Raw genomic sequence first — 23,140 nt, forward strand, 5'->3', positions numbered from 1 at the left:
TCCGTATCTCGTCCATATGCCGTCTGAAACGACTCGAAACGTCACGGAAGATATCCAGAGTACAGGATATTCGAAGAGCTTATTGTTTCTATACTCGCTCCTGCTGGCAGGCTCCACATCTGATGTGCGCTCCTAGTTCATTTCGAGAATTTTCTGGTTTGAAATACGGCTCGAAAAATTATAGATTCTATCAGGAGAGTATGACGAGCATGAGATCTCCTCAAGTCGACGTAGGTATTTCCCCCACTCCGATAGCCAACCGCGCAGCCGATATCACGGCGTAAAATATTGGGTGCTCCAATAGGTTCACGACGTGCAGCAGGAGCATGAGAATAGAGGGAATAGAGATATCTCTATTCTCCATGAGCAGTAAAGCTACCGTGCCTAGACCGTGTGTGCTAAGTCGGTATGATAGGTCATTCGATTGCACGCAACAATACTATCACTGAACTACGTGTATTCGCCACGGTGGACATCACGTTTGTCTTACAGCAGTACGCTGTAAAGCGAGTAGGGTGACCAGGCCGATTGCTGGACGGTTAAAGGAAATTCGAATTTCGTGGTAGGATCTAAAATAAAAGAATCACCTAAATGGAGATGTGATGGCTTCCATACCAAGAATGTTATAATTAGCAGAAAAAAATTGTTTATGTCGCGCCGTGCAATAAGTCGAGTTTTGCACGACTTGACATAAAATATTATAGAGCACTCGGTAATAAATTTCGTTTTCAACGAATGTGTAGTTTACAGGCCGAGCCGAAGGCGAGGTCTGTACACACATTCGTTGAAAACGAAATTTGTGCCCTTGTACTCTAATGTACTATTAAACTTAAAATAACAAAACAAAGAATAATTAAATTGAAAAATAGTTGAATGTAGCCAAAACCCTCAATTTCTGGACGACTGGATCATATTTTTTATTTATTTATTAAATGTTGATCAATAGAAGAAAATAATTGATCACTGATTATACACAAGTGAAATTATGGAGAGGTGAAATGATTAATACAATTTTCATTTTATTAGTGGAATATTCAATGCAAGTTGAAATCGTCCAGAAACTAACCCCAGTCCAGAAATTGATCTGTTTACCCTATAACAGCATCTTAACTGAATTTGGCTATCGGGGCTGTTGGGCGGAAATTCTGCGCGTTTCGGGTACTCTAAAAACATTTAATTTCAACNTATTGTGGCCTTGAGACTGAAAATTCGCCATACTGGGCTGAAATTCTGCGCATTTCGGGTACCCTAAAAACCTTAAATTTCAACGAATCAGAGCTACGCATCTAGAATTCCTGCATTACCAATCGGGAAGCATGGCTCTGATTGGTTGAAATTTAAAGTTTTTAGGGTACCCTAAACGTACAGAATTCCAGCCCTGTGAACCATCAACACAAAATTATGTATCCACTGGTGGCTATTTGCCGACAGTTATCGTTGTCGACGATTCGTCGCCCTATTGGAAACGCTAAATATCAAAACGCCACCTATGAATGGCGGATATTGGGGCCGTGTTATGTCCGCCCAGATGTCACTAGGGCAACCAGCGCCAATTTCAAAATTGGCGGAAAGGGTTGGCAGGAACGTTTGCAACTGAAGCCCGGATGGGCAATCCAACGAAGTCCAACAATTATCTCATGAAATCTCTGCTAAATCCTTGACTTGATGATTAATAATTATGAGGAACAGGTTATTTAAAATAAATCCAACACTGAGTGCTTCGGGAGAGCACGTAAACTATTTATTCAATCAACAAAACTTCAAAACTCTAATTATTTGAAAAGGTAAAAGATCTGAACTCTGAAAACTATGTCGTAGAACTGCCTCTAGATATTCAAAAACTGCCCCTCGAAGGGTCTTACTTCCCCTACTCTTTTCCAAAGTTGCGCACGCATCTCCTATGTTCTTACATGCTAATAGAAACTGAAGGGAGAAAGCTAGGCGACGTTGCGATGCAGTCAACGTTGCCTAGTCTCTCAACTTTGGGACACACGTGTTCCAGGAGAAAATGACGTTTCTCACAAGGAAACAAAGGACACAAAAGGAGGTCTGTTCATGATTAGTCATGGACCCTCTTGGAAAGCAGACGCATAAAATTTTACGATGTTTATGGCGACTCGAGAAAAATCAACAGAAACCCGATATTATTTCAGAGTGTTTATTCCTATGTTTATTTCAACGGTCTATATTTTCCTTTTCTTCCAATGGACCTCTATATTCGAAAATTGAAATAATGCATCGTTCTTCTCCGGAAAACACGTGCCCCAAATACGCAGTATAAAATAAAAGAAGGATAAAATAATTATTTAAATTCAATTATTCTGATCAGACTAATATTTAAATTGCCCGCCAGGTGTGCATAACGCCACCTAGTTACGAAGGGCCAGCGACATAACAGCCGCACACAGACAGTATCAACCCAATTTTGGCTTGTAGCGTGTATATGAGAAGCCTAAAATCGTCCATATTGGTGAAAACGAGCGCCGCCATCGGTAACTAGCGGTCCCAATCTAATTAGGAACTTGCCATAATGATCATATTCCGAGCTCAACAACAACGTGGTGCAGTGCAGCCGCTCAAGTATATGGAAATCTGGAGCAGGGGATCAGTAATATTTTATTAGTTATTGAAGTGGGTAAAAAAATCGGTGGGCAATAATGGCAGCGAAGATGCAGCAATTCGAGCCACCCAGCTCCGCCAGTTCTGAAAGGTAACTGTTTTGCAAGTTTTTTATTGTTGTTATATTTTCATTGGTTCTTTTTATTCTGCTTTCTTTTATGACGAGTAGGGCTTTTGGAATGTCAATTCTGACGTGATAGTTCTTGGATGACGAATGAAGGACTGATAGTAGGGCTTTTCGAATTAGATTGTGAGCATTGACGAGAATTTGGATTTATGTATTGTAGTGATGGGGACCTATGTCTTGAGGATCGCAGCGCATTTCTAGTGGAGGCTGCCAGTCAAGATGGTGAACAATGCCGGTGTGATTTGTCCACACCAACTCCACAATCTCCCAGGCCACCTTCACAAGGTAAATAACTTAATTAATTTATAATACTGAGATTCGTTCAGTAGGGACGGGGTAGCAATTGAGTCAAATACTGACGTATATGATACTTATTGTTATTCAGAAGATTATGTGGAAATGATTAGTTCTTGAAGAAAATATCAAAAGGTCTTTTCTGTGGAACTTAAAATTTTCTACATAAGAGCTCTTTCAATATTGTCGTTAAAAATTCATAAATAGGCAAATGATTCAGTTGTTTTATGAATAGTTTTTTAATTAGTTTGTGTTTCAAGTAAAACAGTTTTTGACATATTGAACGAAAAATATCTCCTGAACAAGACGCCCGTTTCCGTTAATTTTTAACACGAACCATTGCAATTATAAGAAAAGCTTCATGCCAAATTTTAACTCAGTCTCTCGATTTGTTCGAAAGTCAGAGTCGCATTTTTAATGAATTAATCTAAAATTTTCCTTCGGCTTACCTAGTCAATGAGATTAAAGTGGACAGTGTTTTTTAAACAAACGTTTTGCTCCTTTTTTGAGACTTTAACATTTTTTCCGCAATAACGATCGCATTGCGACAGAAACGGAGGAGAGATTCGGATTCAGTGTTAAGAAATCTGTATAGAAGTGGTAATTTCATACTTAGGGCAAAAAACATCTAAATTTTTTTGTAGAACTGTGTTATGCATATTGTGATTGATTGCTACAGAAGACGTCGAGACGCAATTTAAAAGAATTAAAATTGGTTGCATAGTTTTCTAGATATTTGTGAAAATTTCAACCGAATCGCTCTCTTTTATCAGAAACAAATAGACCAATCGAGCTAAAATTGTGCACATAGATGAGTCAAATCAATACCTAATATCTGACGAAATTTCACATTTTTCGCAATTGTTTCAGCGGTTTGAAAATCATAGACGAATGTTCATGATTTAGGGGTCAACCTAAATGAATGTGACTTAGTCAGAGAGTAATTTTATTATTTTGGCTTTTTGGGGTTCACATACCAGCTGCGTCCATTTGTTATAAAAAATTACCCGACTATGCGTTCTTGAATTTAATTGGAAGTTTCGAATTTATGATTTTTTAAGTTATATACCTCTTGAAAGGAGGAGCTGGAAGGGTGATCGCATATATCTACCTGAGCACCCATAATTATTACAAAAGGTGTCTCAACGAAATTTAAATTCATATTAGCTACCTACGTTGCCCATAATTGAAAGCCACGAATATTGAGTTTCATCCTGTAAATGCTGATGATTTAGGTTCCCAAAAGTCTCCTAGATCCCGGAGACAACGAACGACGAGTATGTCACAGTCGAGCAAAAAGACTTCGGCTGAGTCGATTCTGAGAAGTAAATCAAGAACTATATACACTGCTGGAAGACCTCCCTGGTATAACTCAGCAGGACAACAGGTCGAACCATTCGTTATTGGTTCGTATATAGTTGGTTCATGTATTGGTTTTAATTCCAAAAGTGAATGATTATGATGAATCATTAGGAATCTGTGGAGGGAGTGCCTCTGGAAAAACCACAGTGGCGACCAAAATCATTGAATCTCTGGATGTACCTTGGGTGACTTTGTTGAGCATGGATTCGTTTTACAAAGTAATTATTCCGATTCAAGATTTTTTTCAAAGAAGTAACTCAGTAGTGGTAAGGTAAAACAATGCATGCTCACATATCTCTTCTCAATAGCCCTCGAATTACGTCAGTATCTATTGATTTTTCATTTGATCACATCTGCCTTGAGTTAGTTTATCATTTCGCTGAATACTTGTGTATTAACAATGGAGCGGGATTTAGAGGACAAATGTTGCAGGTACTTAATGAAAAACAACACGAATTGGCAGCTCGCAATGAATACAATTTTGATCACCCTGATGCATTCGACTTTGAATTATTGAAAACGACTTTACAGAGACTAAAAGAAGGAAGAAAGGCTGATGTTCCTATTTATAATTTCGTAACCCACAGCCGGGAAAATCGAACGGTAAATAACCAGAGGACTTATATTCGAAAAATTCATATAAATGTGTGTAAATGATACTACGTTCGTCTAGCTCAGGTGAACACATCACTAATCCAGTATTTCTATCGAAATGAGTGTCAAGGTGCGATGTTTTAAATTAGATATCAGAGGGTAAAACCTTCAGAATTGGAATTCACCTATATTAATCATGATAACAAGGGGCGAGTGAGGCAAAATGAAACAGTTAAAAAACGACTGTTTGAGGCAATTTTATTAAATGTTTTTTATCAACTTTTGCTTATTAACTTTTTTTATTCTTGGGAGTACTGATGAGAATGATAATTTTCCATTCTACTGAATGGAAAATTATTGAGACGTTTTGACGGGAGAAGATTTTGTCAATGAATTAATTGAAAAAAAATGAAACAGCCAAATCTAAAGTCCAGAGCAAGGCCCAGGGGGAGACCCAGAGGGGGAAAAAGGAAAATGTGATGCTGAATTTCAATCGAATGAAAAAAGAAAAAAGCAATCAGCCTAATCTAATCAATTGAATTTTAATCCGTTGAATTATAAGACGAATAGAAAATTATTATTCAACAGTACTTCCAATAATAAAAAAAGTTGATGAAAAAAAAATAGTTTTTGCTTGAATTGCGTCAAATAGTCGTTTTTTGGCTGTTTCATTTTGCCCCACTGTTTCATTCTCCCCTAGTCTTTTTTAATAAATAATCGTCTATAAATGTGGAAAGTTGCATGTCCCTACAGTTGCTCATTTGTCCCCATGCACGTTTGACACATGTCCCGATTCCCTTCTTCTGATTTGGATATGAAATGGTTATCTGCGAACTAATTACATTGTGAGTATTCTATTTTGTGATAAAGCAACATTACAAAATATTTTGAGGTACAAAATTATATTTCAATTGTGCAGTCCAACCTTTTAAATGATTTCTTGATCCATTTAGTCCGTTACTAGGTGACAGTTGGTTGCAAAACGAGCATAGGATCAATTCTATTTTCATTCTTTTAAGTGCCAATATTTTAGTAATTATTAGGATATTACTATAATTCATGCATTTTTATTGAATTTTTAACTATCCGTAACCTCAGTCAAGGGATTTTTAATCCCATTTTACTATTATAACGGAGATATCAACATTCACTCTGTCGTAGCACCAGTTGATGTGAATGGGATTTTTCTCTCTTATTATTCAATAAATCATTGTTTATTGATGTCCATAACTTTCCTTATCAACTAAAACAATACCTTCAATTGTATTTCACTCGTAATAGAGTCTTGGGATTGTCTGAATGTTTAAAGAGTGATAGCTGACGACATTTTACCAAGCATAGGGACAGGGACGAGCATACGTACATTTGCCTTAGATTACGTTGAAAATGCCTCAGAATATATTCCGAGAGAAAAATCTGATCTTTCTGTAGCGACAGGAATTCCTCACAAAAAAAAGTATCCTGACATTCTATCCATAAACTACTCTGTCATAAAATCACTTCAAAAATAAATATAGAAAGTTAATTCTACATTTATTCAGCAATTTAATCCGCAGATTTCTGAGCGTTTTGCTTTGTCCAAGGGAAATGTTTAACAGAATATAATCAATAGAACGAATCAATAGATTTTCATTTTCTTGTACAACTTATTTGATTGAGATATTTCTATTTAAACAACAACATAAATTTTCCAAGTCATTTTCACTGCCTTTTACCTCTCTTATTGCAAAAAAATGCAATAAGAAAACTAGGAAAATTTGAGTCAAGGAATTTCTCCAAGAACTAGTTCAACAGAATGAGTTGCATTTAAAGATCACAATCTATTGAAAGCGCAGAAAATCTGGGGAATTTTACCGTAGAATCGGCGAACAACCGCGAATCACTTTCCGGCGAAATTTTTCCATACGTGATTGTTTCAAAACTAGAGGTTTTGCGAATCTGTAAATAATTTAGGTTTCAACACTTTAACAATCGTTCAAGACTTAATGCATTATTAAATAAAAATAATGGTTTGAAAAACCACTCGAAAAATTGTATTTTTTTTGCAGAAACCAATGTATGGTGCTAATGTGATAATTTTCGAGGGGATTCTCACGTTCTACAACTCAGAAGTATTGAAGGTCATTATCGAACTTCGAAAAACAGGAAATAATTAATGGAATAGCATAGCAAATTGACTGAATTTTTTTTCTAAAAAATTCCAGATGTGTGACATGAAAGTATTTGTAGATACAGATGCAGATGTGAGGCTCGCCCGTCGTCTGAAGCGAGATATTTCACAGAGAGGGAGAGACCTGGAGGGTGTCCTCAAGCAGTACTGCACTATGGTAAAACCATCATATTATTATTACATCGCACCCTCTATGGTTCACGCGGATATCATCGTTCCTCGTGGAGGGGACAATGAGGTGGCCATCGAACTCATTGTGCAACACGTTCACACACAACTACAATTGGTAATGTTTTGCGTTGAAAAAATTCAATACTATAGAGTAAAAACATTTGAGCCCACTTACTGTTAATTACAAATTGTTTTGTCTATTTGAGATGATGATATTATCGTGTCACAACAATTTTTTTGTAAAAATATCTCGGTTTCAAAGAAAATCACTAGACATTTTTATTCCACAAAATTATTGATTGTGAGTGAATAAATGTCATAGGGGAGAGTGGGGCTAAATGAAACAGTCGGAAAATGACTGTTTCACGCAATTCAAGCAAACAATTTTTTTTCATTAAATACTTTTTTTATTCTTGAGAGTACTAATGAGAATAATAATTTTTCATTCAGTAGAATGGAAAATTATTAAGAAGTTTTGACGGGAGAAGATTTTGTCAATGGATTAATTGAGTCAAAAATGAAACAACAAAATTCCATGTCTAGAGCAAGAGCCAGGGAAAGACCCAGAGGGAGAAAAAGGAAAAATGTGATGCTGAATTTCAATCAAATAAAAAAAGAAAAATGTAATCGGCTTAATCTAATCAATTTAATTATAAGACGAATGGAAAATTATTATTCTCATCAGTACTCCCAATAATAGAAAAAAGTTGATAAACAAAAGTTGATAAAAAAAATTCTTTTTTGCTTGAATTGCGTCAAATAATCGTTTTTCGGCTGTTTCATTTGGCCCCACTTTTCCCTACAAATACTTGACTAAATGATTTTTCAAGAGAAGTCAAAGGACCTTCTTTGTAGTTGTCTAAATTCCTATTGACACAGGTCCGAAATCATTCTTTTTCGATATATTTGTACAATCAACAAAATTTTGATATTCCACTTAAAGCCTCCCACCAATTCACCACCGAATGACGCAATCCAATAAGATCAAATTAATAAGTAATGAATATGTTTCCAGAGGGGCTTCAAATTACGAGAGAAACTCGCTCACTCTTACATCGGTCAACCCCTGCCCTCGTCCCTCTTCATGTTACCAGATACACCTCAAGTTAAAGGACTGCATACGTTCATTCGCAACAAACACACAGATAGAGACGAGTTCATATTCTACTCCCGTCGTCTCATACGACTTGTAATTGAATATGCCCTATCACTACTGCCTTTTGAGGAGATAACTGTGGAAACACCGCAAGGTGTTCCCTACCATGGGAAACGCGGTGCAACTGATAAGATATGTGGGGTCTCGATATTGCGAGCTGGAGAGACTATGGAGCAGGCTCTTTGTGATGTATGCAAGGATATCAGAATTGGAAAGATTCTCATCCAGACGAATCTCATCACTGATGAGCCTGAGGTAAATGCATGTTTACAGCCGAGTAATCACTGAATTCAACAGATTTTTCCTCATCATTGGAAGAGGGCGAAAATATTTTCAGGAGAAAGCCAAGATAACTTTCAGTTTAAGCCCCGGGTGGATTATCTTTCGAACGTGATCTTAGTTGTTTTTTTTAATTTTGATAATCTGAAATGATCTTCAATTGCTGTTCAGTTTTACATAGCCCTAGAGTCTCCAAAAATTATGCTTGTACAATCAAAAAAACGTTGAAAAAAAACTGAACATTTTCAAAGAGCGTTGTTGAATAATATTGGGAAATAAACTCAATAGGGAGGAAATTGTAAATTAATAATTTGATGTATCTAATGGCTGTTAGATCGTCATTTGTCACAGTAGTCAATGGCTATCAGATCGCCTCTTACCATGATAAATTATCCATTCACTATTTCCTCTCCATCGGACTTATTCTTTAATCTTTATTGAAAACGCTTTGAAAAATGTTCTTTTTTTTGCTTTTTTTGATTGTACAATCATAATTTTTGGGACTCCTGTGTGATGTAAAATCTAATGAAAATTGTGATATATTTTACATTATGAACATGGAAAAACAATCGAAATAACGTTCGAAAGATAATCCACCCGGGCCGTAAAAGAGTGCTTATCTCAAAATTTGCTTCATGAATATCTCAAGAACTATCGAAATGGTACAGTAGTTGAAACCTTAAATACTCGTGGCTTCCCAATGAGATGAATCTCATTCTTCTCTATTGTAAAAATAAAGCATCAGAATTTACTGACGTTAATGCAATTTTAATCAGTCACACTCACATCATCATTTCCATTATTATTTCAGCTATACTATCAACGTCTTCCAAAGGATATCAAGGACTACAGAGTCATTTTAATGGACGCAACAGTGGCTACAGGAGCAGCAGCAATGATGGCGATAAGAGTTCTCCTAGATCACGATGTTGCCGAGGAGAATATTCTTGTGGTTTCTCTTTTGATGGCAGAGTCAGGTGTTCACTCGATCGCTTACGCCTTTCCCAGTGTTAAAATTGTGACTTCAGCCCTAGATCCTGAAATTAACGAGAAGTTCTACGTTCTGCCTGGTATTGGGAATTTTGGAGACAGATATTTCGGTACAGAACCCTCCAACTTCGATGAATTTGAATGATTTTTCATCAATTTATGTAAATATTGAGGACAAAGAGGAGGAAAAGAGATTTCTACAGATGTATTAAGGTATCAATTGAACATTTTCAATATATATGGCAAGATGAAATTAATAAATTAATGACAACAGAAAGAAATTATGCTTGTTCTGTATGGGAATTAAGTGGGAAAATTGAGAAGTGATAACTCGGAAAACCTTCTGCAAATATCTTGGAAAATACTAGATTAAGCATGTTTATCTCTTTTCCAGAAATCCAACTTTTTCATGATTGAGAAAAATTCGTTGCAACATTTTCGATAAAATGAAACAGCAATTTTTTCTTATAGCCGGCTCTTATGGGATTTACTTTCGAACTAACAATTTATTTGCTAAAAGACTTAAAAATGAAAACAAAATTAGAGGGAAATGTGAAGGAAATATATGGAATCCAGTGGCAAAGAAAAAATTTGAGGTATCCAGGTAAATGATGGAGAAATTTGAAACATTAGACCCCATTTGACCCTACGCCAAAGTCTACATTTATTGCACAATGCACAGCCTATTTTATTCCTTGAATAACGAACTTGCGTAAGCGAATGAAAATTTTTATAAACACGAAGGAAATTGCTCCATCAGTTGAAGAAAAATCAAAATTTTGTTGAGTTTTTGCGGTTTTGAATAAATTTAGTAGCGAAGCGGTAAAACGGTTTAAGTCGACTTAGCCCTTAGCAGAGGTTCCGAGAAATATCTCCGAATCTATGGGAGATAACGAAATTTTCGTCAAGATCGTTCCTGTGGAGTGAATTGAGGGCTACAAAAAAATTTTAGACAAAATTTTTGCTATCTCCCTCAGATTTCGAGATATTCATTGAAGACTAGCCAATAATCAAAATGGACTCGAACCGTTTTACCGCTTCGCTACTGAATTTTTGAGAGAAAAATGATAAAAGAAACTTTTATGCCGCTTCGAATTTTCTGTAAAAGTTTTCTTCACCTTTTCCTATATCACTGTAGTAGAATCAAAGAGGCGTAAAGGCTATACTTTTAGACACGACTTACACCTCTCTGAGTCTGCAATGATTACATGCTCAATAGCTTCAGAGTTATTTGCAAACAACAAAGGGGTGAGTCATTTTTCTGTGAAATAAATTGGAAAAATTACAAGCGCGTTGTGCCAATGTTGGGTACACGTGTGTTGGCACCAGAATCAATGACATTAGGTCGTAGCTGACGGTAGCCACGAGCACTCATTCTTCGGGAACGTCGCCAATTCTCTAGGTTACCGCTTTGTTGACCGAGGAGATACGTTATAAGCCGATCTAGCGCTGCCAAGTCTTCACTGGTGTTCTCTGGGTTTGACAAACCTTCCGCTGGGTGGGACGGACCCATGTCTTGCTGGTGGGAAGGGCCGGGAGGGTTTACACCGAGTCCCAATCTCGGTGTAATCTGCAGAGGAAATGAAAGGATTATTTTAAAAGAATTAATTCAGTAGAAAAGGGAAGAAACGGCTCGATGTGAGGAGGCCCATCTGTACACTGAGAAGACAAGTGTTTTTTGATAACTACTTCTTTACTTGTATCAAGAAATTCGTGGCTTGGAAATTACCAAACGTATAATATCTCACACTGAAAAAAAATGCACCAAGAAATTTTATACTTGTCTGAAAGATAAGGATAATTTCTTCATATCAAGAAAATGAGTTCTCAAATCAGTTCAAGTGGTTTTTGCATTACAATATTTTAGGATTGAAGCTAAAAAACTATTAATGAATTCATTCAATTTTACTTGGTTTGAGAAATGGTTTTCTTGTCATCAAGAAATTGTCCTCATCTTCAATACGAGGACAAAATTATCTGACGAAAGTTCCTTTTTCTCAGTTCAAGATATTTTACTCTTGAAAATTTTCAAGCCAGAAGTTTCTTGATATAAGATATAAGATATTTGTCAGTGTAAGTTCAAATTTGCATCAAGAAAAATTATCAACAGACGTTTGTTTGTAAGATATTTGCTCAGTTTCCGAAAAAGAATTACGAATTAGAAAAGAATACGAATTTTCGTTCATTTTTTCATTCTCGAGCCATTCACATAACTGAAAGGATTGAAGCAGTACAAGTGGTGAGATTTCATGTTGTTAATTACGTGTTAATTTCAATAGTCATTAATTTTAAGGAGAAAACGTTGAAAAACTTTGAGATAATTTCCTTGGCCACGAAAAAATGTTTTTTGAAATTCCTTCTTTCGAATCACGCATGCTCGAGACAGACGCATAAGTGAAGTGAAAAAATGAATAGATTGGCTAGAAAAATTTCTCAATCTCATAAAGAAATTCCTCCAAATTTTCATTGAATTTCAATGGTTGAGTTGAATCCACTTGTTCTGAATTTTTGAGATTATAGATAGGTTTTTCATATGTCACTTGCTGTTGACAGTTATGAAGGGCTCCAACAGGTGTCTGTTTACTGTTGTGGCTTTTCAAGGTTTGAGATTTCTTTGGTTTAAGATATTTTTGTCACAACCTTTGAAGACCTGATGGGTTGATAAATAGAGAATAAATGAATGCCCTGATGAAGGACACTTTGTGTGTTCGAAACGTTGACAAATAGTGGAAGAATTATTTTTTTCTCTTACGATTCTTTCCTTTTTTAATTCTAATTAAAATTGCTGTTATGACCGTTCATGGCTGAGGAAGTTGGAGTTTTTTGAAGATGAAATTATAGATAATTACATCGTCGGGTCCATGTTGTCCATAGCTCAACCTCTTGACTTCCCTGAATGTTTCGTCATTCATAGCTTCCCTCACAGCTTCATTTAAAGTCCTCTCCAAAGCCCGTTGTTTAGGTTTACTCAATCCTTCATAAAAGCTGAAAAAATAATGTTAGAAATTTCTTCATAATTTTTTCTTCTTCTAGAAAAAATCAGCAAAAAATTGTAACACGATCTCGATTAATAATGATGCTTTTTTAATGAAAATTTTCCTAGCTAAAAAAAGGCTCTCCCAACAATTTTTCCAAGTTGTCCCTCATTTGCGAAATATTCACATATTTTAACCCTAGTCTGGTCACCAAACGCGACCCTGCGACTTTGGTCACCTCCGGAGGGATTCCTCGCCGTGTTATTTAAGCTCTAGCGTTGCCGAATTCACTCTACATTGCGTGGGCACGTTCAGCGAGTTTTCGACAACGTTGCGTCATGGGCAATTTCATTTAAGGAGAAACGGCACCCCTGTGTTCATTTGAATTTTTAGAATTGGGTTTTCTCCTACAATTATTACTTTATATCTATAAAATGACTTTATCGACTCGATCATTGCATTGTTGAGTCAATGAAGTAGTTTCATAAATAAAAAATAATAATTGCAAGAGAAACACAATTCTAAAAATTCATATACACACAGGGGTTCCGCTTCCCCTTAACATGGGAAAAACAATTCATCTGCTCGAAAAAATTTGTTTTCTTTAGGAATTATGGAAAGTATATTATTCTAAAAACTACTATAATTTTTTAAAGACTTCAATTGACAGTCATTTTTATTTTATTTTTCCGGTTAGCCAGTCAATTGTAATGAAAGAAAAACGACACGCGGCGGGGTTTCCCTCATAGAGTGATCAATCTAGGGTTAATAATGAGAAAGTAAAAATACTGCCACGTTTCAAGTTAATTTACCGCCTCTCACTGATTATGATCATTATTTTGGTAATTATAGTTTTCAGATTGAAGTATGAACGGGATAACGACTTTCCTTGTAGAAAATTTTCTCAACTACGCATAAATCATATGATATTTTCGGTCCAAATTGTTCATTTCCAAAGGAATCAGCGAATCAGTGGAGATTAAGATTTTTGCTTAACTCGTTTCAATTTATTCTACTACTGAATCCTAAAATTTATGGAGATGAATTTGATTTATTTTCCTTCACCTCGAGTCCACTGAACTGACATCCCTCGATGTATTTTTGTCCCTCGCCATTCTGATATCATGCTGCCAGAATCTTCGTAATTCAGGCGTTGAAGTGTACGGTGCTGCAACTTCCTTGATCTGAATAAATCACTCTCATTAATTTGCTAACCGAATTATCTGAGTTAGGGTATGGTTTTTATTACCTTGAGTACGATTATCGCAGTGATAAAAATACACATGACATTGATGAAGGTCAAGCAGGCGCTAATTATCCCATTGCAGAAAAACTCGACAGGGAGATAATCCGTGTAGACGTATACGTAGGAACTGTTCAAGTCTGTGTATGACTCTCCTTTCATATGGGGCATTTTTATGGGGCGATATATCAGCCAGATACAGCCAAGAGCCCAGAAAAGACCCTTCAAATAATTTTTTTTAATTACATTCATTTCATCCCTCGTCTTTGTCTTCATTGGTGAATCATCATTTTTGTCCAAGAAAATTTCAAGAGATTTTTTTTCTAGGCAACGAAATTTCCAACGATAAACGTTTACTGATATTTTCTCCCGGAATCACACATTCTGATTGACATTACAATAAGATAATAGATCATTTATTTCAACATACACAATTGACAACTGGTGGTAACAATGATGCGGAAATAGCTACACCAATTAGTGGACCATTACTTCCTTGGAGGAGAGCAACAGCTACTCCCGTGCCTGAAGGTAGAGCCCAGAGAATGCCCATCCATAGTGATCTATAATTTCCTCTGAACGACGCAAAAAAAATGAAAGTTTGACCTATTTGATTAGAAAACAAGTGGGAAATTGCTCTTGAGATTTTTCCTCATAAATTAGCAATATGCTTCCGAATGGCTATTTTGCACATCATTTCCTCCTATCATGTAAAATTCATTATTTATTTCATTTTATTAAGGCCCGGGTGGATTATCTTTTGAACGTTATCTCTATTGTTTTTCCATCTTCATTATGTAAAATATATCACAATTTCCATTGGATTTTACATCACGCAGGAGTTCCTAAAAATTATAATTGTACAATCAAAAAAAGTAGAACAAGAAACTGAACATTTTGAAAGAGCGTTGTTAATAAAAATTAAGAAATAATTCTGATAGAGAGGAAATAGTGAATGGATAATTTATCATGGTAACTAACAATCTGACAGCCATTGACTACAATGACAAATGATGGCCTAATAGCCATTAGATACGTCAAATTATTAATTTGCAATTCCCAAAGATATCCCGGGAATTCTGATTTCCAAAAAATACAGAATTTTTGCAAATTTTCAAATAAATCACAATAACGATTATTGCTATAGCTTCATCTTCGAACTCGGTCAAAAGGACATCCAAACAAATTTTTTAAGCTATCATTCAATCAATTCAGAACATTTTTTAAAAATTATCGTAGAAAATCCAATTTTTGAAAAATTTTAAAAATTTATAAAATTGAAAAAAAATCAAATTTTAATTAATGGCTATTGATAGAGCTCAATAATACCTACATTTGAGGAAGAAAAAACATTCAATTCCATCGATGCATTAGCATACATACATACATACGTACGGACACGGTCTAAAAATTCCATTTTCGGACTTTTTGGATCAGAATGGGTCGATATAACACGAAAAATTCAAAACTTAAATTTGAACGATTACAAAATGCTTCCATTCGGAAACAAAAAAATGTCATAAGTAATACCTTCCCTTCATTTCATCTGTCGGCCAATCATTGTATCCCCAAGGCATCTCGGTGGTTCCCAGAAGGAGTCCAAAAATAAATCCAAATAAAATCGAAATAAATATGCCAAGGAGCAAGCTCTTCAATCCAATGCATATTAAATCCTTGTCTGCGATTATTGTCCCGAATGTGAGCGACATCACTGGCCCCTTTGATGAAGAACAAATTTAGATGTATAACGAGATAAGTCAAGAATTCCGAAACGAATTTGCAGAATTTTTTTGAAAATATTTTTGATAAACGACGGTTCACAGGTATTTAGCAGAAAATCCAGTAACGAAGCGGTAAAACGATTCAAGTCGATTTTGACTATTAGCTAGTTTTCAATGGATATGTCAAAATCAAGAGAAATAGCAAGAATTTTGGCATTTCCTTTTTTGTAGCCCTTAATTCACTTTATAAAAATGGTCATTACGAAAATTTCGTTATCTCCCTGAGATTCGAGGATATCCCTCGAGAACTCAGCTAAGGGCTAAGTCGACTTAAACCGTTTTACCGCTTCGCTACTGAATGTTCCTTTGTAGAAAAAAATAGTGTTAATGGTATTTGTCATAATCTGCATGATATTTCGAAATTCATCTCCTTTGCTCAAAATTATTTTGTATTTGCATTCATTCTATAAGAACAGCTATCATAATAATAGAGTAAGCATGGGAATTACCATGAGTGGAGACACGAGCATCGCAGCGACGACATTAGTAGCACTGTTTTCAACAAGTCCAAGTGCCGCTAGACAACTAAGGAGAGAAAAATTCGATTATCCTGTATAGGTGAATTATCAATAAATAATTATTCTTACTCTGCGGTTACCACGAGGGCAATATAATCGAATGTGAGATCACCCCCACTTCGAACTCCATCCACGACTTGTTTCACCGTTAATTTTGAGCGGATGGAGCCTACAAAGGCCTCCCAGGCGTTCCTACGATCTTCAGCATCTTCTTTCTTCTGTGCGAGATTCGCGGGCAGGGGCAGGGGACCTGAACTGTTCATACTGCTGTACGTGCATTGCGTTGGGATCACACTGAAATTATTGAAAGAACATTTATTTCTTGACCAATTGAGTCCAAAGATGAAAACTACAGTTTTGTTTGAAGTTTTTACATTTAAGTAATTTTCCATCATTTGCTCCTTATCGAAAATCCAATAAGGAACTTGCATGAATTTTTTTTAATTCTCTAATCTCAAGTTTGGGACCTGAATAATTCATTTTTCATTCACAAACGTTTGAAATGTTGCTCATTAATTAATAATTAATTGTTAAAAGTTGAAGATGTCAAACGCTTTGAGATTGCTAATGACGTCACACAGACGGTCGAACGCTGGACCAATCACAGAAACGCTCAAGCCGACCTAACCCAATCTTGAGGGCGCCTCGGTCAATGGAGGACGACAACTCCCCACTCTCTTCTTTTCCACCAATGCAGCGTTACCTGTCCGTCTTCGTGACGTCATCACCGAAAAATTGGCCTCAAAAACAACAGATTTTCAATTAATTATCGTAACACATCTGGGTAGTATTTCTCCATAATTTTCGCCGTTTAGCTATCCATATGGTACGAGGAATGTGTGAATAGGGGAATTAGAAAGAATTGAGCTTCACGCAAGTTCCCTATTGAATGGCCACAGCCTATTCATACTTATACTCCAGTTTATCATAAAAAAGTCAAATATATTGGTGTCGAAAAATAACTCACCAGAACAACAACCAGAACTTGTGGAAGAAAAATTTTCTATTTTTCAATGTGTGAATACCGGCTAGTTTTTAATTCTTGGTTACGAATACTCAAAATGTACACGATATGGGTGATTCTCTGCAAATTGTGATTTTTCACCTCGTACATTTTTCAAAATCTGAATATGTCTGTAGAGTAATTTTTTTACGTTTCTATATGTCATAATGGTCCAGAAGTATAGTTCTAGCACCACTCTACTACAACTTCAAAGGATTTAGAGTAATAGAGTATTACGGGTTTCTCACTGCCACGGTGGTGACTAAACTTGACAAGTCTGCGTCTTGTAATCACGGAATTTAATTTTTCGATGATAGAACAAGTTTATTGATTTATTTGACATCTTTCGAGTATCATATATTCATTTGCAGAGATCACTTTGGGTTTTTTTCAACAATCAATTCTGACGCAGCACAGGTGTATTCAGCGGTTGTTGATAACCGATCTGGGTATTACTCCGAGTTTGCACCATTTAAACACCTAAAACATTTTTCTAAATACCTTAGTGATGATACAACTCCCCTCCCACACGATTATGTATGATATGACACGGTTGTGACATTCTGTGTTAAAACCTAATCACACTTCGCGCCAGCTTTGAATTGAAAGCTCTCTTAAGATGATGAGTTTCAGGCAATGGAATGTTACTTTTTTAATGAAAAAAATTAGCTAAGAAATTACACGACATGTAACAATCATGAGACCATGGTAGTCACAGAATAATTTGTCGCTCATCTTTTTCATTTCTCGAGTAGTCTTTCCTGGATGGGCACATGTGTCTAGTTAATTTTTACTAGTGTAAATACTGGGCCTTACCCCTTCATTACAGAATTTTGGTATGCGCGTCAATAGTTGAATTCAAATTTTTTTAAATAGTACTATAGTTGTGAGACTAAATTTTTGATCTTCCTGGTGAGCGTAAAACAGTTATTCCTTTGAAAATTGCTCATGAAAGTATACTTTGTATATTTTGTATACTTTGAAACGGTGGAATGTCATAGTGTCTCCCGGCATCCGGAGGAATTTGAATATTATTTCATCATTTTGAGATTGGAAAACTTGAAGGACAAGAAAATAACAATTTGCAGATAATCACCCATACAATCTGTTAGGACTCTTTCAGGACTCATTACCAATCTTCTTTGCAGATTCAGCGCAAGAAGGATAGAAAGTGAAAGAATTTTAAGTGAAAAACCGAGAAATGGAAATATTTGGAAGATTTTGTCTGAAATTTGAATATATATTTTTTTATTTTTATTTTTTCTATTTTATTGGTTTTATCGAAGTAATTCTCGATTTGAAACCCCTTCTCTAGCCTGCCTCCCCTCCTTTCTTTTCCTCTCATTGTTATCTGCGGTATCATGGCCGTCTTACTCTTAGCTGTGCCCCATTCGAGCTAGGACTGCACGGGAAACCATGTAAAACCCCAGTCGCACAGCCGGCCGATTGTGCAGTGCCCTAATAGATCCAGCTGTCACACTGACTAGATGGAGAAAACACTAGGCCGCTACACCGTACCTACGCCCGTAATTTTTGTGCGAGCGAGGTGTTCCTAAGTGGTCACCCATCCAAGTACTAACCCAGCTCAACGCTGCTTAGCTTGGATGTCCGCCGGAGCAACACCTCACCCATCTAATCATTACAGTCGGTCAAATTTGAATATATATTTTTTTATTGATAGGATTGGAAAACATCCAGATGAATATTTTGAAAGAAAAATTATTGAAATCAATTGAATGGTTTTTTAGATATTTGCGAATAATCTTTTCCAACCGAATCGCTTTGTCAAAAACGAATGGCCTGATTAGGCTGAAATTTTGCACAAAGCCCAAAATTAGGGATGCAAAAATTTTGTGACACGTCAGTAACACGTCATATGACCGTCACATTATTATTATGATTATTATGACAGCATTAACATCTGACCCTCATATTCCAACTAAGTAGATCATGGTTACTCCTCAATTTTATGACAAATTTAGTGATACAAATTCTACGTGACCGTCATATTTCATCTAAGAAGCAATAAAACCGTCACATTCTTCATAATGGCTTCTTAATTTTTCAACATTTTTTGTAGCATCGATTCTATGTGACCGTCATATTCCAGCTAAATAGCTGTGACAATGTAAAACTACTAAAATTATGAAAAACAAATACGACGTCACATAGCAGTCGTATATATGACGGTCATAAATTCTGACTGCTAATTGGTACTACTGAGACTCAAATTTGTGTTTAATTTCAGCTCGATCGGTTGAGCAGTTCCTGAGATATTGCGATTCTTTGAAAATAGTTTTTTGCCAATATCTCCTGAACCATTCGATTTTTTTTTCAAAATACTCGTCATGATGATACCTATTTAACTTGATTGAAAAAAGACCACTACACCCTGAGCAATGTCGTTTTATTCTCGATTTTTTTTCATTTTTTTTTTACTGAAATTGCTTGTTCGCACGATAACTTGAAAAATAATCGAGATAAAAACTTGGTATGATTTTAGGTCTAATACAACAAAGTTTGGGATTCCGGATGAATGAAATGATCAGTAGTTTCGGAGATTTTCAACTTTGCATGTGGAACTCTTTTGCTCAATATCTCAAAAATTACTGATCCGATTCCAATTTTTTTATTCAAAATGTGCGTTTTGATGTGATCTATCTAGATCCAACAAAATATGTGTACCATCACATTGAAATTTTTCGAGATATCGTCGTTTTTGTATTTATTTTGGTCGGAATTCACTTTTGCACATTATGACATGGGTAGCAGTCAGGGAAACCTTTTCAAATTTTGGCTTCTAGTCAGGATTGTCAAGAAACATTCCTATATGAAATTTTAGGGCGATATATTTGTTAGTTCTTGAGATGGAACAATTCACCCAAAATTCTTGACAAAAAAAATTTTTTTTTATCATGAAGTATGAATGGGATTGGCCTTAATATTTTCAAAAAATGGTAATCCTTATGCCTTCATTTGCTAGAAACACATTGGGATCCATTCTGAAGCCTACTATCAATGAAATTGGTAGAAATGAAAATAGGAGAAAAAAAATACGCGGAGAGTAGCAGTCATATGTAATCTGTCCAAGGGCTTCAGTCGCGTTGCTTGTTTTATCACACTTTTACGATGAATTAATAATCACTTACGCCAATCTTCTTCATTGTTAATTGTACTGGCGATAAGCTGTCACTTTTGTCGGGAATTGAAGACTTGTCTTGCTGGACAGCACAATTTTCAATTGAGAAGATTGGTGTAAGTGATTAGTAGTTCTCCGTAAAAGCGTCACCAAAAAATTCTTAAAAATATAACAAAAGTTTTCAGAGAGCTTCTTTTCGTACAATCGTCTGGTTGCGCTGTGCCAAAGGATTTATTATTTCATCTGTCCTCCCCATTTGCCACGGTAATGATACATTATTTATATCTCCTCTATTGAACTCATTCCTCAATACTAATTCTGTAGTGAAGTGGTAAACTAGGATAAGTGCAAAAATGGAACTTTTTCAGAAAAGTTGAAAAATTTGACCACGTTTAAGAGAAGTTTTGATTCAAGCAATAGAAAATTTTTCCAAAAAATTGCACTTATCGTAGGTTACCACACTTCACTACAGAATTTAAAAAACTCTTTCAAAATGTTCAGATTTTTTAAACTTTTTTTTCAATCTAAATTCATAATTTTCGGGGGTCTGTGAGTGACAGAGCGTCGAGTTGAAATTTCGCGATAAAAATTGAACTAAAAAGCTAGATAATGTTCGGGAGATAATGGAGTCGAGCCTTAATTATTCAACCCTAGATTGGTCACTCTATGAGGGAGAGTCCGCCGCGCGTCGTTTTTCTTTAATTACAATTGACTGGCTAACCGGAAAGATTGAAAAAAAATGACTTTCTTAATTGAAGTGTCTAAAAAATTATAGTAGTTTTTAGAACAGCATATTTCCCAAAATTCCTAAAGAAAATGAATGATTTCGCACAGATGAATTATTTTTTCCCATGTTAAATGAAATTGCCCATGACGCGACGTTGTCGAAAACTCGCTAAACGCGCCCGGGCAGTGTAGAGTGAATTCGACAACGCAAAAGTCTAAATAACACTGCGGGGAATCCCCGCGGAGGTGACGAAAGCCGTTAATATGTGAAAAATCAATCTCTCAAAGGGTGCCGGCGGACACCTGCACATACACACATGACTGCCAAACTTTGTATTTGTACATTTCAGAACATTCTACGTCGTCTCCAAGAAGAATTAGAACGCGTAAAAGTCAAACGGTTATGATACTTCATTGGGGAAAAAATAACATACCTCACAATAGAATTCATTCGCCTCCCGATCCCCATCTCAGTCAAACAGTGCAGGCAATTCTCACAGGGATCTCCAGCAGGTACTGGAAAAATGACTTCATAATACATATTCCCCTTATCTTTGCACCACACGACATGTTCTACCCTCAGCTTCTTCAATAATTCATCCAGAACAGTTTCCATGGGCACAAAAACCGGAGATTCATTCGTTCTACTAGGCCCTGGAGAACCTAGTCGAGTTTTCAGTCTCTTCCTCGCGTTAAAAGTCGGCTCAGTAGCCTCGTTCTCGTCTCCATCATCAATATCACCGTCAGAGTCATCCCCAATCGTAATCAAATCCCGGCTTCTCATTTCTTTCAGTCTCAGATCAACCTTTGCTCCAATTTTCGATGAAGGCTTCTCATTCTTCTTCGACACTTTTACTGGGATTCCGAAGATCAATTGGTGCTCATGCGATAATGTTGGAATGCAGACGAGAAAGACAACGCCACCCGGCATTTTTAAATAATATTTATCATTTATTTATCTGGATTCTTAATGAGTAACCGGGGAATTTCAAGGGGTAACGGAGATGAATGGAATCAGCCTGGCATTCGCGACACAGTAGTCTTGACTGTTCTTTATTTCGCATTCCAATGTCACTGGATGATGCCACTGATGCTAATTTTCATGATTAATGTGAGTTTGATCGTTGGAGTGCATGAGCAACATCACTTTCATACTAATGCAATGATTTTTTTAATACAATTTAGTTTTTAAATTTCATATTCAATTCCTGCATTTTTCGGTGATCTAAATGATCTTGGAATGAGTTGAATTGTTAAGAAATTGTAGAGGTTTTCATTATTTACGTTTGATTTACAGAATAACAGGACGGAATTTTTTTCAATTATTCGATAGGGAAGGTTTATGCCACTCATTAGTGTGATAATTGTCGATATTAATATACTTCTTATGGCTTACGTAATTTGACTGGATTTATGATTTTTTTTCAGTAGTTGAGGGAATGCTGGAAAGAGTGAATTTATCTGAGCATTGTACCATTTTAGTTTCTATACTTTTAAACAATCCAGTGTAATGGTTTTGAAGCCTCTATTTCGCTCAAGTAATGGAATATGATGTCTATGTATATTTTTTTATGTACTGTAATCTTTTGTTTACAGTAATTGTAAAAAAAGAGGAATTCATTTCTTACTGTAATAAAAAAAATGTAGTCCTGTAAAAAATATATATACAATAATATATATGTATATATATATGTATTTTATATATTATGAAATATATATATAATACAAGATACATAATACATCCCTAAAAATCGAACGCAAAAAGCAAAAGAGAAACGAAGAAGAAGATGAAGAGGATTATGACTATTCCGAATAAATTATTCAACAATTAAATTCTAATTGTGTATTCTTTTTTCCTGCATTATTATTTAGATAAAAATTAATGAAAGTGAGAAACGGTAAGGTTTTACTATTCTGGCACCCATGGAAAACAATACGCGCGCGAAGCGCACGCCGTTTTCTAATTTACGAAAAAAAGCTATATTGGGTTGAA

The 23,140-nt window shown here is 35.8% G+C and overlaps 2 protein-coding genes across 3 annotated transcripts; one reads left to right on the plus strand and one right to left on the minus strand.

Moving 5' to 3' along the window:
- The first annotated feature begins 2,486 nt into the window (after positions 1-2,486).
- LOC107046396 (uridine-cytidine kinase-like 1) lies at positions 2,487-10,043 on the plus strand. The gene is made up of 9 exons (XM_015269007.1): positions 2,487-2,710; positions 2,907-3,031; positions 4,276-4,446; positions 4,514-4,620; positions 4,835-5,005; positions 7,045-7,116; positions 7,201-7,452; positions 8,353-8,748; positions 9,584-10,043. The coding sequence occupies exons 1-9, from the start codon at positions 2,658-2,660 to the stop codon at positions 9,905-9,907; spliced, it is 1,671 nt and encodes a 556-aa protein (XP_015124493.1). The 5' UTR covers positions 2,487-2,657; the 3' UTR covers positions 9,908-10,043.
- Positions 9,554-22,165, minus strand: LOC107046395. 2 transcript variants are annotated; one of them, XM_015269006.2, is made up of 10 exons: positions 21,582-22,165; positions 16,349-16,573; positions 16,211-16,286; positions 15,511-15,698; positions 14,411-14,555; positions 13,987-14,202; positions 13,803-13,921; positions 12,612-12,747; positions 11,049-11,332; positions 9,554-9,809 (listed from the first exon to the last, which is right to left on the minus strand). In XM_015269006.2, exons 1-10 carry the CDS (start codon positions 22,076-22,078, stop codon positions 9,803-9,805), a joined length of 1,893 nt encoding a protein of 630 aa, XP_015124492.1. In that variant the 5' UTR covers positions 22,079-22,165; the 3' UTR covers positions 9,554-9,802. The 2 variants fall into 2 exon arrangements, with proteins under 2 accessions (XP_015124492.1, XP_028982521.1); XM_029126688.1 differs by lacking the exon at positions 9,554-9,809 and having other exon boundaries at positions 11,045-11,332.
- Between the last annotated feature and the right edge of the window lie 975 nt (positions 22,166-23,140).

This window comes from Diachasma alloeum, unplaced genomic scaffold (assembly GCF_001412515.2).
Source record: "Diachasma alloeum isolate Michigan unplaced genomic scaffold, Dall2.0 Dall_scaffold_01351, whole genome shotgun sequence".
NCBI classification, from domain to species: Eukaryota; Metazoa; Arthropoda; class Insecta; order Hymenoptera; family Braconidae; genus Diachasma; species Diachasma alloeum.

What these genes read in the sequence shown, in the direction of transcription:
- LOC107046396 (XM_015269007.1), top strand. Translation starts at nt 2,658, where the DNA reads ATGGCAGCGAAGATGCAGCAATTCGAGCCACCCAGCTCCGCCAGTTCT. An exon ending in GCATGGATTCGTTTTACAAA is followed by an intron (nt 4,621 to 4,834) that starts GTAATTATTCCG and finishes CAAATGTTGCAG; the next exon opens with GTACTTAATGAAAAACAACA. An exon ending in ACAACTCAGAAGTATTGAAG is followed by an intron (nt 7,117 to 7,200) that starts GTCATTATCGAA and finishes AAAAAATTCCAG; the next exon opens with ATGTGTGACATGAAAGTATT.
- LOC107046395 (XM_015269006.2), bottom strand. Translation starts at nt 22,078, where the DNA reads ATGCCGGGTGGCGTTGTCTTTCTCGTCTGCATTCCAACATTATCGCAT. An exon ending in CTGCGATAATCGTACTCAAG is followed by an intron (nt 13,922 to 13,986) that starts GTAATAAAAACC and finishes TGATTTATTCAG; the next exon opens with ATCAAGGAAGTTGCAGCACC. An exon ending in GTCAGTTCAGTGGACTCGAG is followed by an intron (nt 12,748 to 13,802) that starts GTGAAGGAAAAT and finishes TTATTTTTTCAG; the next exon opens with CTTTTATGAAGGATTGAGTA.